The 17,850-nt window shown below is 31.2% G+C and overlaps 1 protein-coding gene across 2 annotated transcripts; it reads right to left on the bottom strand.

Annotated features, from left to right (window-relative positions):
- Positions 1 to 2,412: 2,412 nt before the first annotated feature.
- LOC143190424 (very long chain fatty acid elongase 7) lies at positions 2,413 to 17,301 on the bottom strand. 2 transcript variants are annotated; one of them, XM_076394689.1, is made up of 6 exons: positions 17,152 to 17,301; positions 11,006 to 11,196; positions 5,700 to 5,831; positions 5,000 to 5,242; positions 3,455 to 3,653; positions 2,413 to 2,557 (listed from the first exon to the last, which is right to left on the bottom strand). In XM_076394689.1, the coding sequence occupies exons 1-5, from the start codon at positions 17,210 to 17,212 to the stop codon at positions 3,465 to 3,467; spliced, it is 816 nt and encodes a 271-aa protein (XP_076250804.1). In that variant the 5' UTR covers positions 17,213 to 17,301; the 3' UTR covers positions 2,413 to 2,557; positions 3,455 to 3,464. The 2 variants fall into 2 exon arrangements, with proteins under 2 accessions (XP_076250804.1, XP_076250805.1); XM_076394690.1 differs by having other exon boundaries at positions 2,413 to 2,559; positions 3,458 to 3,653.
- Between the last annotated feature and the right edge of the window lie 549 nt (positions 17,302 to 17,850).

The following is a 17,850-nucleotide window of genomic DNA, read 5'->3' as shown; positions in this document are numbered from 1 at the left end:
AGTTCGTAAGAGAATACAATTATAGTAGAGGAAACCCTGCTAGAAGAGTAGAATTATGGTTGTTATGAAATAAAGCTTACAGACCTGCATAACTTACTACAAATTGTTTAAATACTGTGAAGGAATATTACATTAATTTATCAATATATTGCTTAATACATTCTTATATTTTATTTGATTGTCGTTACCATAAATATATCTAAATTCAAACCAATTTTACCAAAATTGATGTAGTTCACCAAAAACTAACCAAAAAAAGGTGCATTCGAAAACATAGAAGGCCCCTTTTCTTCTTCGAGATAATCTGCCACAACATATAGATTTTTATTATAGAACAAACATTTTAAAGTAAAATATGTAACAGGTCAATTGAAAAGTCCCCGGCGTGCCATATTAAAATATATTTTATTGGCAAAACTATTTTTTTTATTCAACCTAATCCACTACAAGGGTGAGACACTGATTATAGCGACCCTCCAACTTTTCGATACCATTTCCGTAGTACGATTTGTCCTTTGCTTCAAAATAGGTCTCACTTTCGGCGATCACCTCTTCATTGAACGAAAATTTCTACCCAGCGAGCATTCTTTTGAGATCTGAGAACAGGAAATAGTTGCTGGTGGTCAGATCTGGAGAATGTATTCATGTATTTTTGTCATCGTTTTCACTGACTTGTGACACGGTGCATTGTCTTGGTGAAGCAACACTTTCTTTTTCTTCAAATGCGGCCATTTTTCGGCGATTTCATTCTGCAAACGGTACCATAACGCTATGTAATAGTCGCTGTTGATGGTCCATCCTTTTTCAAGGTAGTTAATGAAAATTATTCCATGCGCATCCCAAAATACAGACGCGATAAACTTGCCAGCCGACTGTTGTGTTTTCCCACGCTTTGGAGCGGGTTCATCGTGTGCAGTCCACTCGGATGACTGTCGATTGGACTTCGGAGTGAAATGATGGAGCTATTTTGGATCCATTGTCACATATCGACGCAAAAAATCGGGTACATTCGTGATTGATATGATGTACACGTTCAGTTGATATCTTTAGAGTGTCTGCTATTTCATTCAATTTCAATTTCAGAAAGCATTATTCTATCAATATTCGAAATTCCTTTTTATCCACTATTTTCACAATAACAAAAGTTGCTTCAGTCAAAATGCTATAATTCACAAACTAATTATCCGACAGCTATCAAAGTTATACACGCATCTTTTGAGGGTTAGGGCTAACTAATATACGGATTTAATTCTAGTAGCGTCATCTATGTCTCAGGCCGGGACTTTTCAATTGACCTGTTACATAATACTCGTTGTTGTAATAACTAAATAAAAATAAACAAAAAACTTATTTCACCTATCAACTATACGTATTTTATATTCTCCTTTATACACACTATTTATCTTAATACTTACCCAAAACCTATTTATCTAGTTACAATATTATTTTAACTACTTCCATTACCAAATGATCATTTCGAATTCGGTGTCGAGCAACAAATTAGATTTGTTTTATTCGTAATTTAATTGTATGTATATATCACAAATTTACATTATATTTTTTGTGTCGTTTGGGCTCTATATTCTAGGCCTATAAATATATAAAATATTTTTTTGGAAAAATAAGTAATGATAACCAAAATAACATTTAAAATATATACACTATTAGAAACTTATAATATCTCTTTGTTCAATAAATATATAGATTACATTTTGTTTCTCAACACAAAATCTGTTTTTGAATTAAAAACTACAAATTAACTAAAATATATTAGCAGGAATTCCACCATCATTTTATAATTAATTGGTGCAACAAGTTCGATGTTGCATGTTCCCGGAGAACATACTTTTTACTGACTACAAGAATGTAGTGATGAAGAATTGAAATCGTTAGAAAATGAGTTTCAATATTTAAGGAATCATTCAAGGTTGTTCATTGAATCATTTTGGGGCATTTGAAATCCAATGGAAGGACTTAATATCAAAGAGATTCGATGTTAAGTAAACCGAAGCTAAGAAGAGTCATGAAAGACATAAATAAAATAAATGAAGGAAATGGGGAAAGATAGAAAAAGAGAAATAAATAATAACGTGAAAAAATAGCAGAATAGAAAGAAATAAAGAAGAAAGAGAAAAAGAAGGAAGAAAAGAACGATTCCTTCTGACACCACTTTATCATGCTTTATATGTTTAAAAGAATAAAAAAAAATTGTGATAGCGTTCCGCAAGTCTGAATATTGCAAAACGATGATAGCTCCTTATTAACAATACTTTAATTAATGTTTTAATTCATGTCAAAATATAGTAAGAACTTTTGCATATTTCTAATATATTTTAGTAAACTAACATGATAAAGCTAAACAATCGAATACTCAGCTGCAGACATACTTTTAAGTAATAAAAAGACAACTGATGCTTTTTAAAAACAACGTTTATTATATAACTTATCAAAATTGTACAGCGCATTGTCTAGCAATGTTGTTAGTTGGTCCTAATATAGAATATTTAATTTAAAATGTGTATTTTGAACTGACATACGATCGACTACACTTCATTATCTGAAACAAAGGAAATGTTTATTCATTTAGAACAGGGAAAATAAGGAAATAACCAAACGTATACGCAAAATATTTCAAAAATATCGCATTGTTTAGACGTATAAATAATATTTATGTTATAAGAATTTAGGAGGCCCTATTAATATGTATAAAAATTATTTCCTGAGATAAATGGAAAATAAATATAAAAATATATACAAAAATAATATAGGGAAATGTTTTAAAGTGCTTCGCAATAGTATTAACGTATAAGTTAGTATCATACTTCTTTGCTTATAAATATAACAATAATTTTAGATATTCTCAAATATAGTATTAATAGCATTCAGTGAATGGTCCTCTTTTGGATTGTCTCTAGGCCGAAGGAGATCAACAGTGGAACAGCTTTCTTTACCTGATTTCATGTAGTCAAATTTTGTGGCAGACACTAAATACAAACAAATTCAATATTCTCGAAAAAATAAGTAAATAAAACTTAGCGAAGTTCAGTCATTAATGAGAGTGGCTCTAATAAAATGTCTGACTAATATTTGGAATAATAAGTCAAATTAATTTTATATCTTAACACTGGAATGTTAAGAAAGAGAAAAAAAGATCACATCTCTTTCGACAAAAAATTTTCGATAACACATCCCTATCTCAAAAACAATTGGACGGTATAACAAAATTACAATCTTAATTGCTTATATATGCATTATGTTTAATCAATCTACATATTACAATACATATACTATTGATTAATGTTTCAAATGTATACTTATATTTAAATTCGTTACTAAATTATGAAAAAAGAATTATAATTATTCATTATTATGAAATATTAATACTAAGAAATCAATAAACTCACTTAATTTTTTATTAGTCAGATCGGACAGTTATTATAAACAGACAACATACCTAAAAAAAATTATTCCTGCGCTATTTCTTTCTTCTTTCTCCTCTTCGATAATATATACGTACGGACATAAAAATCACCAAACAAAATGATCATAAACAGGTTCTGAGGAACAATGAAAAACGGTACTATCTTTGGGTACTCGCATCCTTTCGTGAAGAAGAGCTTCACGAACATGTACAAGATAAATATAAATTGTACCTTAAAAAATAAAGAATTTAGTGCATCGAATACACATCATTAGTATTAGAAAATACGAGAAACAGTTAAAGTATTGTTTTTATTCGAATTTTTGAAACAAAGTATCCCAATGTGGATTTAGTTAATTAGAATTTCATTAGGTAGTAACGATGGCACTGTTGATAACTTTTATTAGAGCTAACACTAATTACAGGGAACCCAATTTATTATTCCACTAGCCTTAGTATGGAATGATATGATTTGATACATAACTATATCATTTTATTCTACTGAATTTAATCTCAAAACTATACAAGTTACGCTGAGCCAAAATAACACCGATATTCATTTGTATTTTTTTAATGTCTAGTTTTGTATCTCAAAAGGTATATTTGAGGTACAAATTATTTTCTTGTTTCACCGAAAGAAAGAAAAACCGCTGAAAAGCATCGTTTACTCTTAGGGACTGAAATATAGTGATTTCAACTTTTAAGAGAAAGAACAACCTGGTAGGTCGAAACGACCAACGCGAAATAAAAACTCAAAACAATTGATGAAAAGTTGAATGTGAGATAAGTAACAGTTTGAGAAAGATCCAAAAAATGGGAAAGCAGGCAATTAGAACATCTTTAGTTAAATGTTGCTTCAAATGTATGAAATTAAATAATTTTTGCATCGAATAGCAACACCTGGCGAAGTAGGTGCATTGACTGCAAGGCCAAATTGCTTTGGTCGCAAGATCATGCTATGGTGGGCCCAGGTTGCTGTCACATATTATGAACAGCTAAGAAGCGGAGAAGCAGTTCATACTGATCAGTACCGATAACAAGTGATCACTTTGGATGGTACATTGATCGAATACGTCGACAATACGCTCAAAGACATGATAAGGTGACAGTCAAAGGAGTGCTGAAGTCACTAGGCTGAGTTTTGAAGTTTAAAATAAAAATGTTTTTGACGAAAAATCGCTACAAATTAATTCCAACACTATATAAAAATATTTCTCGTCATGTTCTGCTAAATCTATTATAGATTTATTAAAATCAAACTGAAACTTTAAAATTAAATATACAGTGAACTATTTTTTAATGAACCCATCTCATCAATGTAAATTTTACTACTGTACGAAAAAAGAAAATAATTTGCTGAAAAATATTTCATTTTAGATAAACAGCAGATAAGCGATTTCTATTAGATATTCAACTCCAATCATTAATTTAATAAAACCAGTTGGGATTTCATAGAGAAATGTTGGCCTTCTTTTGTCCAAAAAAAATATTTTCTCGATATGATCATTTAGTAAACATTATAACTGATTGTTCGATTTTTCAGACAACAATTTAATAATTTAAAAATATTTTATTTACCAGCTGAGCCTGTGTAATTAACTTCTTCAACCACTCAAGTTTTCCATATTTGCTGTTGTACGCTGTGAGTAAGTAGTAACTATAAAGAATTGTATGGACTATACAATTGGGGGCACCTATGAAATATGAATGTCCCCCGCCAACGTATCTAGCCCCTATCCAGGTTATTAAGACCATTCCGAAGTGGTGGTATGTGTGGAGGAAACTAATATGGCGGTCTTTCTTTCGCAGAACAAAAAATATCTGAAACAATTATTTTAATTATAATTTTCATTAAATATACCTGACATATTTTAAACAAGGACGTGTCACAATTTCAGATATTTGCTATTAAATAAACTATATATTTAATTATAAATAGTAACCAAAATTTTTGATTTTGTTGTTCATTCTGATTTTATTAAAACCATTAATTTTCTTAACAAAATACAGTTCATAGTTTCTAGGATCAATGTATTATAAATAAATTCCCATGTGTCCATCAGATATTTACATATCTGTAGATACATATGAATATCTCAAAATATCAAAAAGTTTCAAAAGGACTAAAAATGTCTAATTTGGTTTATTGTTAAGATCGGATAGTTTTCAACCAATACCGTCTCAGCAAAATAATATTACTGGTGCCAAGTATTTGAAATCAACACCATACATTTTAGTCTTACTATATTTTGATCATCAAACTATAATTGTGACTTACCGTATCCAACAAATCAGCAATTTTTAACATAAAGTATTTGTGACTACTCCATAAGAATAGTTGTCCCCAATAACTGCTGGAATAATCAACAGGGGTACATTCCCAATCCACTTCTTTTCTGGCAGTCCATGCCTACAATATAACGTATTTATATTATTAACATTATCGATTTAGATATATGTTTCAATATATGTTTTAGATATATTAGGTCCCTTATTCACCGATCTAGAAGTGAGAATATTTTTGGAAAATAGGATACCTTTTTTAACACATATATACACACATATATCTTACAGTTTGATATGAAGACCAAATGGTATATGAGGTTAACTTAATTCAATGTCTTGAAAAATTGACGTTTCTTTAAGTTGAGTTAATTTAAATGCAGGAAAGGAAACCAATTAATCGTATTAATATTATAATATGCAAGGCATATCCTCAAGTATTGAGAAAGAACTAACAGGTACCAATCCATCTCAAATTAAAGATTCAGCTGATTTTATAAGCTAGATACGAACTATTCAAACCAAGGTATGTTCTTGTTAGTATTGGCGTAGACCCCATTTTGACCTAACTCCCCATCAATATTTTTTTATAATTAATCGAAAAATCAGAGAAAATACCTACAAATCTCTTCAGTTCAGTTCAGTTCTTATCTTCGTTGCAGACGAGTCGAGTATATATAACTGTTTTGAACAATACAATTAGTCAATAACGATTTTCAAATATAAATTCTGTTAATTTACAGGTGTGCTTTTCCGACGAATCAATCTTCCAAATTTTGATGACGACGCCCTGGTGAACAACTCCAGGCCGACTACTTCATAGAGATGGTTAAACACCCTAATAGTATCATAATGTGGTTTGTTGTCTCAGCTATAGGCATGGGACGAGTGTACATTGTAGAAGAGACAATGAAACAAGTTCAATACAAGCGAGTACTAAAGACCCGATTAACACCGCGGATCAATGAATGGTTCCCAGATTATGACAAGTATATTTTTACAAAGCCAGAAGTGTTATTGCATATTTGGCGGAGAAAAATCATTATTTCGTATTTGCCACGGAATTCACCAAACATGAATCCCAGTAACATTATCGATTTAGATATATGTTTCAATATATGTTTTAGATATATTCGATCTCTTACTGACTGATCTAGAAGTGAGAATATTTTTGGAAAATAGGATACCTTTTTTAACACATATATACACACATATATCTTACAGTTTGATATGAAGACCAAATGGTATATGAGGTTAACTTAATTCAATGTCTTGAAAAATTGACGTTTCTTTAAGTTGAGTTAATTTAAATGCAGGAAAGGAAACCAATTAATCGTATTAATATTATAATATGCAAGGCATATCCTCAAGTATTGAGAAAGAACTAACAGGTACCAATCCATCTCAAATTAAAGATTCAGCTGATTTTATAAGCTAGATACGAACTATTCAAACCAAGGGATATTCTTGTTAGTATTGGCGTAGACCCCATTTTGACCTAACTTCCCATCAATATTTTTTTATAATTAATCGAAAAATCAGAGAAAATACCTACAAATCTCTTCAGTTCAGTTCAGTTCTTATCTTCGTTGCAGACGAGTCGAGTATATATAACTGTTTTGAACAATACAATTAGTCAATAACGATTTTCAAATATAAATTCTGTTAATTTACAGGTGTGCTTTTCCGACGAATCAATCTTCCAAATTTTGATGACGACGCCCTGGTGAACAACTCCAGGCCGACTACTTCATAGAGATGGTTAAACACCCTAATAGTATCATAATGTGGTTTGTTGTCTCAGCTATAGGCATGGGACGAGTGTACATTGTAGAAGAGACAATGAAACAAGTTCAATACAAGCGAGTACTAAAGACCCGATTAACACCGCGGATCAATGAATGGTTCCCAGATTATGACAAGTATATTTTTACAAAGCCAGAAGTGTTATTGCATATTTGGCGGAGAAAAATCATTATTTCGTATTTGCCACGGAATTCACCAAACATGAATCCCAGTAACATTATCGATTTAGATATATGTTTCAATATATGTTTTAGATATATTAGGTCCCTTATTGACTGATCTAGAAGTGAGAATATTTTAACACATATATCTTACAGTTTAATATGAAGACCAAATGGTATATATGGTTAACTCAATTCAATGTCTTCAAAAATTGACCTTCCTTTAAATTGAGTTAATTTAAATGCGGGAAAGAAAACCAATTAATCGTATTAATATTATAACATACAAGGCATAACCTCAAGGATTAAGAAAGAACTAACAGGTACCAATCCGTCTCAAATTAAAGATTCAGCTGATTTTATAAGCTAGATACGAACTATTCAAACCAAGGTATGTTCTTGTTAGTATTGGCGTAGACCCCATTTTGACCTAACTCCCCATCAATATTTTTTTATAATTAATCGAAAAATCAGAGAAAATACCTACAAATATCTTCAGCTCAGTTCAGTTCTTATCTTCGTTGCAGACGAGTCGAGTATGTATAACTGTTTTGAGCAATACTATTAGCCAATAACGATTTTCAAATATAAATTCTGTTAATTTACAGGTGTGCTTTTCCGACGAATCAATCTTCCAAATTTTGATGACGACGCCCTGGTGAACAACTCCAGGCCGACTACTTCATAGAGATGGTTAAACACCCGATTAGTATCATAATGTGGTTTGTTGTCTCAGCTATAGGCATTGGACGAGTGTACATTGTAAAAGAGACAATGAAACAAGTTCAATCAAACAAATCAAACAATTCAAACAAGCGAGTACTAAAGACTCGATTAATACCGCGGATCAATGAATGGTTCCCAGATTATGAAAAGTATATTTTTACAAAGCCAGAAGTGTTATTGCATATTTGGCGGAATAAAATCACTATTTCGTATTTGCCACGGAATTCACCAAACATGAATCCCAGTAACATTATCGATTTAGATATATGTTTCAATATATGTTTTAGATATATTAGGTCCCTTATTCACCGATCTAGAAGTGAGAATATTTTTGGAAAATAGGATACCTTTTTTAACACATATATACACACACATATATCTTACAGTTTAATATGAAGACCAAATGGTATATATGGTTAACTCAATTCAATGTCTTCAAAAATTGACCTTTCTTTAAATTGGGTTAATTTAAATGCGGGAAAGCAAACCAATTAATCGTATTAATATTATAACATACAAGGCATAACCTCAAGGATTGAGAAAGAACTAACAGGTACCAATCCATCTCAAATCAAAGATTCAGCTGATTTTATAAGCTAGATACGAACTATTCAAACCAAGGGATGTTCTTGTTAGTATTGGCGTAGACCCCATTTTGACCTAACTCCCCATCAATATTTTTTTATAATTAATCGAAAAATCAGAGAAAATTCCAACAAATATCTTCAGTTCAGTTCAGTCCTTATCTTCGTTGCAGACGAGTCGAGTATGTATAACTGTTTTGAGCAATACAATTAGCCAATAACGATTTTCAAATATAAATTCTGTTAATTTACAGGTATGCTTTTCTGACGAATCAATCTTCCCAATTTTGATGACGACGCCCTGGTGAACAACTCCAGGCCGACTACTTCATAGAGATGGTTAAACACCCGATTAGTATCATAATGTGGTTTGTTGTCTCAGCTATAGGCATTGGAAGAGTGTACATTGTAGAAGAGACAATGAAACAAGTTCAATCAAACAAATCAAACAATTCAAACAGGCGAGTACTAAAGACTCGATTAATACCGCGGATCAATGAATGGTTCCAAGATTATGAAAAGTATATTTTTACAAAACCAGAAGTGTTATTGCATATTTGGCCGAGTAAAATCACTATTTCGTATTTGCCACGGAATTCACCAAACATGAATCCCAGTAACATTATCGATTTAGATATATGTTTCAATATATGTTTTAGATATATTAGGTCCCTTATTGACTGTTCTAGAAGTGAGAATATTTTTGGAAAATAGGATACCTTTTTTAACACATATATACACACATATATCTTACAGTTTGATCTGAAGACCAAATGGTATATGTGGTTAACTTAATTCAATGTCTTCAAAAATTGACCTTTCTTTAAATTGGGTTAATTTAAATGCGGGAAAGCAAACCAATTAATCGTATTAATATTATAACATGCAAGGCGTAACCTCAAGGATTGAGAAAGAACTAACAGGTACCAATCCATCTCAAATCAAAGATTCAGCTGATTTTATAAGCTAGATACGAACTATTCAAACCAAGGGATGTTCTTGTTAGTATTGGCGTAGACCCCATTTTGACCTAACTCCCCATCAATATTTTTTTATAATTAATCGAAAAATCAGAGAAAATACCAACAAATATCTTCAGTTCAGTTCAGTTCTTATCTTCGTTGCAGACGAGTCGAGTATGTATAACTGCTTTGAGCAATACAATTAGCCAATAACGATTTTCAAATATAAATTCTGTTAATTTACAGGTGTGCTTTTCCGACGAATCAATCTTCCAAATTTTGATGACGACGCCCTGGTGAACAACTCCAGGCCGACTACTTCATAGAGATGGTTAAACACCCGATTAGTATCATAATGTGGTTTGTTGTCTCAGCTATAGGCATGGGACGCCTGTACATTGTAGAAGAGAAAATGAAAGAAGTTCAATACAAGCGGGTACTAAAGACCCGATTAATACCGCGGATCAATGAATGGTTCCCAGATTATGACAAGTACATTTTTACAAAGCCAGAAATGTTATTGCATATTTGGCGGAGAAAAATCACTATTTCGTATTTGCCACGGAATTCACCAAACATGAATCCCATAGAAAATATGTGGGAACTCACCCACCAGGCGACTGCAAGAGAAGTGATTACCACCAGAAAGTAGCTAAATCATCAGATAATGGCACCAAAGCTCCAAACTCTAGCAAGATGTAAATGTCTATTTTGAGCATGCCTCGACACATAGGAGCTCTTACAGCAGTAAAAGATGGTGACACTAAATATTAAATTTACTAAAACAAAGATTGCAGATTACAGATATAAACAAAATATATATAAGAGTTTACCAACTAATCTTTTGCTACGGAAATCCAATTAAATTATAAAATTTAATAATTTCAATATTGTCCCTATTAATTTGGACATCCACTGTACATTGCTCTTAGTGAAGCAACTTTTTAAAAACAATACATCACACATGTCACAATGCCATGAATAACATAAAACATTCATATCAATAAGCTAATACAACCAGAGATTTTTAATACAAACACTACAAAGCTACATATTACTTACCAAATACGTTATAAAACCATTAGCAAAAATTTGAAATACGTTATAAAATATCATTATATATTTTAAGTCATATGGCCGTCTATTCTTCATATACGCTGGGCCCCAGTGGAATATAAATTTTAACCAGAGACCAACTATAATGATAACTGGTATTGGACTAGACATCAAAAAATAGTCATCCGTTCTTGGATCTGAAATCAACGTTATGGTTTTCTATAATAGAAGCAAGTATTTAAAGTATTAATATATATATATATATATATATATATATATATATATATATATATATATATATATATATATATATATATATATATATATGTCAATTCAAAACTGTAGTGACACGTGTGTCAATATGTGTCTGTCTAAAGTTGTAAATTCGTTTTACAGTCGGACAATATTATCCTTCCCATTTTCTCTATCTAAAATAATATTAAAATATATATTTAAAAAGAGATAGAATGCTGTTAAAAAAGTTCGATCATGTAACCGAATGAGCCTGTAAAAGTTGTCCGTATGTCAAACTTTTGCAAAATTCTTCAAAATATTATAATTACGACTTATAAACGTGCAAAAGTTGTTTTAACGCTATGTTTTAATAAATTGCAAATCACCGCTGTTTTTATTAAAAATATTTTTGCGCGTTGCTGATGCACTGATTGTTAATACGGGCACGGTCACTAAAATATCTGAAAAAATAAAAAATAGTATAACCTTAAATTAGCTGTATCAGAGATCAAATATACGAAATGTAAAAAACAATAAGTAGTTTTTTAATCGAAACATATTTTAATACAATTATTTCAGAAAAAATTGTTAGTCTGGAAAGTATCTATAAAACATATATAGAGCTATATAGCTATTAGAAGGATGTAGAACATCCTTTCTTAAACTGTTGGGTAATATAGGATTTAAGTGGTGTAATGTAATGTGTAATCAGTTTTTAAAAAACTTGGAAGAACCATGAGTAATTGTTATGTATAATGCACCATATCAACCATATATATAGTACACTAGTGGGGAAAATTCCAACAAGTGCATCAACAAAGGCTGCAATTAAGGAATGGCTTAAAGTACATACAATAAGTTTCGAAGAAATTAGGTTAAAGAATTAGCTATTTCAAATTGTTACTCGGTAAATATATATGAAATATTTAATTGCATTTTGTGTATTTTACTTTTTAGAAATAGGCCTGAGAAAAGATACATGGTAGATCAGATTACTGAATGTTATGGCCATAGAGTATTATGTCTTCTTCGCTATCACTGCATATTTAATTCAATTGAATTAATATCCAATTGCAATGGACATTCAGGTCGAGAAAGATATTCAAACCAGAACTGTCTGGATATATGGAAAGAGGCATTGTTGAAACTAGCATCTTTGGTTTATGTGAGCTCGATCAGACACACTGAAGAAAAAATTAACAAATGGTAGAATTTTGAGCAAGTTTTTGATAGATTGGAAATGAACAGCTTAGTTATTCACTTATTCAGTTATTCATTTATTAGTGTTTATGAAAGTTACAGTGATTGAATAAAGCTTAATGAATGTTGGTTTATGATTCAATGCTGACAATTACCAAGACAGCGTTATGAAACAACTAAAGGTCAGTATAAAATGAGCATATATGTTATTGTTCAGAATATACATGAACATTTGGTTAACATGTATGAGAAGAGAAATAATACTAACTGTTTTGCAAATATGGCAAATGCAGTGATAGACTGAGTGATAAAATGTAGTTTTCTCAAGAATGATGTATACAGGTAGTTAGAGGACAAACTAAAGATAATCATAATAATATCATGACTTTACAAGCATACATTGCATCGAAAGAAATAAGAACTAAACGTAAAATATAAATATGCTCTCTAATGAAAGTAAAATACATTACACAGATATACAATTGTTAATTAGGTGGATTAGGCCTTCGGCGGATACCAGTATACTAGTGTGGAAAAAATTCAATGTATATATAATAAAACAACTCTAACCTATAAGTTATTGCGGCTGTATAATTAATTGTAGTTTTAAGTTCTTTTATTATATATGCATTATATGTACTGTAATGTTAAAATAAATTATAATACATAGCATATTTCTTTCATTATTTTATTTATATTATTTTTTTTTGTCAGAGCCAAACTGTACTAAAACTCAAAGTTGCTGCGGCAACATTGCGAGGTTTTGAGAGGTCTCCCCTGTCACTGCTGTTCTGAATAGATTATAGTAATATTGTCTATACAGTTGTTCAATAAAACCGCTTTTAAATAATGTATTGTTTTCTATATTCTAGATCTAGATTCTCCTATTTGCCAACGATGGTTTATATGGACTTGACCTAGTGTTTAACGTGGGCTCCAAGGCACAGTCCTCAGTATAAAGTTTACCGACTGGCGAGTTACCAACTCAGAAATCATCCCAGACATTTGTTCTTAACCATCCTTATTACTGCCATGGCTGGAATGATTTTCCTTGTCGGATATTGGACCCTATTCTAAGGAGCAATCACAAACATAAATTGACAAACATGCCCGAGCAGGTTCAGTAAAAGGACGGTCCTGCAGTCTTGATAACTACGCCAAACAATCCTGCTTAAAGCTTTTTGTTTTAAACCCTATTCGTTGCATAACTGACGCAGTCGGTGTGAGTCTGGCGAGATTATAAGTTTATTTTTTCTTGAATGTATTTCATTAATCAGGTTGGCATTGTAGTGGTAATCGCTTCGCAATTAGGCGAAGCAATGCTTGGTGTAGCTAAGTGGAATTCGGACAAAAGTATCGCAGTTTAAATTGTGGATTGAAGGTGATCAGAATCCGAGAATTTTTCCCAATTTTAATAGTCATGAACCATTAAAATTGGGAAAAATTCATGCCCTGAAAAAATACCCCTGGTCCGTAGTTTCCTGCCATCACAATTTTGGGTGGAATGCCACCAAAATTGGATAGAAGTTGCTGAGATCTAACATAGTCTAACAGTTTCGGTCTCCGAACCGAATTTCTTTTCATTTTTGCCCATGCCTTTCCTATTAATCAATTCTGACCTTATTGTTCCAAGTTATCGGCACCAGTTGCATTAGTCGTTGATAGTAGAACTACAAAAACACTTAAAATCTTCTCAACTTGACAATTTCGATCAAGGCGAATTGAAACCAACGTCAGTCTTTGAACCGCTGGTGCTCTTAATACAAACTATCAGACTCCAAACAGCAGTTACAACCGTTATTAATATTTGTGGTAGTTTGAGCCAGATTAAGAAATAGAGAAGAAAATTATTATACAGGTGTACTTTTCATATCAAATGACAGAAAAAGTGACTTTTAGCGTTGGGAACTATCGTTTAAGTAGTTGACTACTTTTTACTATGGGCTGTTTCAGTCAAATACTTTCAGTTACTATTTTCAAACCTGCTACTTTCATTCGACCAATTTTTAACATTCTGAACATACATATATTTATACGTAACATATATTGCAATAATGATTTTGCATTGTTTGTACTATGATTGTAAACAACAATATACTGTACATTGAAACAGCAGCATTTTGGAACTCTATTTTTCAAGATTATTAATTAACGTAACAGTGTTAAAGAACATTTTTATTGATAAATAGAAAAATAATATTGTAATTAATGTTTGTTCAAGCTTTTTAAATTTTAAAACTTCTTTCATTGTTTCTTCCTTTATTGTATTTGAAAAGGATTGCGATAGGTAAATAGTTAACAAAGATTGATTGAGAAGATGTGATGTAAATATTTAGTGGTCATTAGTTCCATTCCTCTTTACAATCAAGTTGAATATATGAAATATAAAATTAATTTTACATAATTCAAAATAAAACTGTTATTTTGAAGCTAATAAATTACAGCAATTATCTCTTTCCTTTTATTTTCCAAAGAAATTTCCAATTTTTATTTTTTTATATTGTGTCATTGTTAATTTCCGAATATTAAAATACGATTAAATATATTAGGGATCATTATTCCATTACTTTTTTCACATAGCCTCTTGCCACTTTAAATTTATCTAAAATGAACTGATTTGTACAGCACAGAGAGTTAAGCAATTATCTCCACCCTTTCCTCTCTGAAAATTACGGGAAGGAATTCATATATCTCCATCTGTTATCATTAGTAGAAAAATAGTGGAAGTGTATTTGATTGAAATAGTATCTACAATTTTCAATCGTTAGTTTATTTACAGTCGACTAGGAAGCTGAACTTTAAAGAAAAACCGGCCACTATATCAATAAAGGCATATCAAATCTTATTGTTTAACAATGCCCGTACATCTGTGACTCACGAGGTTAAAAATCTTTTTAAAACGGTAAAATGGGAAATACCACTGCCGTATTCTCCAGATGTTCCTCCTTCAGATTACCATCTATTATAATTAATAACGCACGATTTGACCGAAAAGCACTCTAATTCTTTTCAATATATCAAAATTAGGTTGATCCTTGGATCGCTCCTAACGGAGATGGATTTTATCAATACTGAATCGGAGATGCGAATAGTGATGGACAAGCCCTTAGAAAGCCTCTGGAAGATTTCTAGCATCGTTTTCACTCACTTGTGACAGGTGAATTGTCTTAATGAAGTAGCTCTTCCTTTTTTTTTTCAAATGCGGCCGTCCTTCGGCGATTTCGTCCTTCAAACGGTCCAATAACGCTATGTAATAACCGCTGTTGATGGTTCTTCCTTTTTCAAGGTAGTCAATGAAAATTATTCCATGCGCATCCCAAAATACAGACGCCACAAGCTTGCCAGCTGACTATTGCCTTTTACCACCCTTTTCGAGAGTGTTCATCGTGTGCAGTCTACTTGATCATCTTCAAACGCTGCTTCGAATCATCAACTCGTCGTTGTCAAAAGTGGTTTGGTCAAAAGTGAGCTCGCGCGGCACCCAATTTGCACAGAGCTTTCTCATACCCCAATATTCGTGAATGATATGATGTACACGTTCAGTTGATATCTTCATAGTATCTGCTATTTCATTCAAATTTAATTTACGGTCGTTCAAAATGATTTTGTGGAATTTATTAAATATATTAGTCGGTAATAACTTCTTTTGAGCGTCCACTGCGTTCACCATTTTCGGTGCTCATTTCACCACGTCTAAACTTAGCATACCAATCTTTGATGGTTGATTTTCCTGAGACAGTGTCCGAAAACTCGGCATCAAACCAAGTTTTTGCTTCAACTATATTTTTTCCCTTCAAAAAGCAATATTTTATCAACACGCGAAATTTATCCAACATCCTTTTTATCCAACATTTTTTCACTATAACAAAAGTTGGTTCACTCAAAATGCTATAATTCACAAACTAATGATCCGACAGCTGTAAAATTTATAAACGCATCTTTTGAGAGTTAGTAGCGCCATCTATGTATCAGACTGGAGTATTTTGGGAATAGACCTGTTATTAGGTTTTAGGTAATAAATATTTAAATCTCAAAAATTTAATGGCGGTATTCTATTTATCCAAATATATATATATATATATATATATATATTTTGCAAAAGTATTCTTATTTATCTTATATATCATTAACGAAAGTAAATATGTGCATGTTCAGTTTACACATAATCAAACCGCATAGGCACCAATAACAATAAACAATGTTATCATTCCATATACCAACGATGCTAAGTATATTGGAATAAATATTGATGCAAGAGTACGTTAGAAGAAATATGTTAAAATAAAAAGGTAAGAACTGGAGTTAAAATATAAAAATGTATGGTTAATTGAAAGAAAAGCACTATTATCATTACATAATAAAACCAAAAAAAAAATACAAGGGGATATGATGACAGACTCCATTCTCATGTCAATCTCGAAGTAATACAACTCTTGGGTAATACCAGAACAGGACACAGGCTCAAAAAAAACAAACCACTTAATCTTGTGTAGTGTAGGAGCATGGAGCATTTAGTAGAAAAACAACAGTGGTAATATATAAACATGACATTTACACATATTACACTAGAGGCTGAGATAGTGCCGATGGGTCCTTCTAGATATATACCTAGATTCAAGTTATTGTAAAGACTAATTGTAGGTTAGTCGACAACGACTAATAACAATGTAATAAATACATTTAATGTAGTATAATATTATTCCTAACAAAACCCTTACCTGCCAAATCATTGATGACCCAAAAATAACCCTGATACATTTTTTTTAGAGCCAGTGCCATAGTGAACTATTTTGATATTCCTTAAACTTCTGTATCTGACCGTTATACACCAACTAAACTAAAACATAGAAGTATTTTATTATTGTCACAGCGACACAGCTAAAAAAAACTTAATGAATTCTCCAATGATTTATTCATCATTCGGTAATAATAAAATATCCATATTTTCCGAAATACAATTGTATATTTGAATAGAAAATTAAAAATCATTCAAGTTCATAGATATGATGTACTTAATTTGCATATTATATTTCAATCAAAACTGTCTATACGTTATTGTGACCTTTCACATTCCTAAATAATATTAAATAATAATCACGAAAAAAGTCACCGAATTTTTGAATATTAAAATACATATCCTCATAATTTCAAAACCACTGTTTTACTATAGTCATTCAATAATATAAAAGTTACTATGTTAATATTCATTAATCAATTTAATTATGGAGTTAATTGATTAACTCTTTTTTAAATCGTTTAATTTAAATTGTTGTTTAACACACGGCGATCACGCATATTTGAATTGGTTTTGAGATATATCTCGAATAAAAGATGAACAAGTGAATAGGCTAGATGACAATTATTGATAAACTAATTTATTACAATTCTATTTACCTACTTTGCGGATTCGGATATGA

This window comes from Rhynchophorus ferrugineus, unplaced genomic scaffold (assembly GCF_030347505.1).
Source record: "Rhynchophorus ferrugineus isolate W39M unplaced genomic scaffold, kcgeb_rfMv2 rfM2, whole genome shotgun sequence".
NCBI lineage: Eukaryota > Metazoa > Arthropoda > Insecta > Coleoptera > Curculionidae > Rhynchophorus > Rhynchophorus ferrugineus.
Note: the sequence above shows the minus strand (reverse complement) of the source record. Positions and strands in the feature narration are given on the sequence as shown.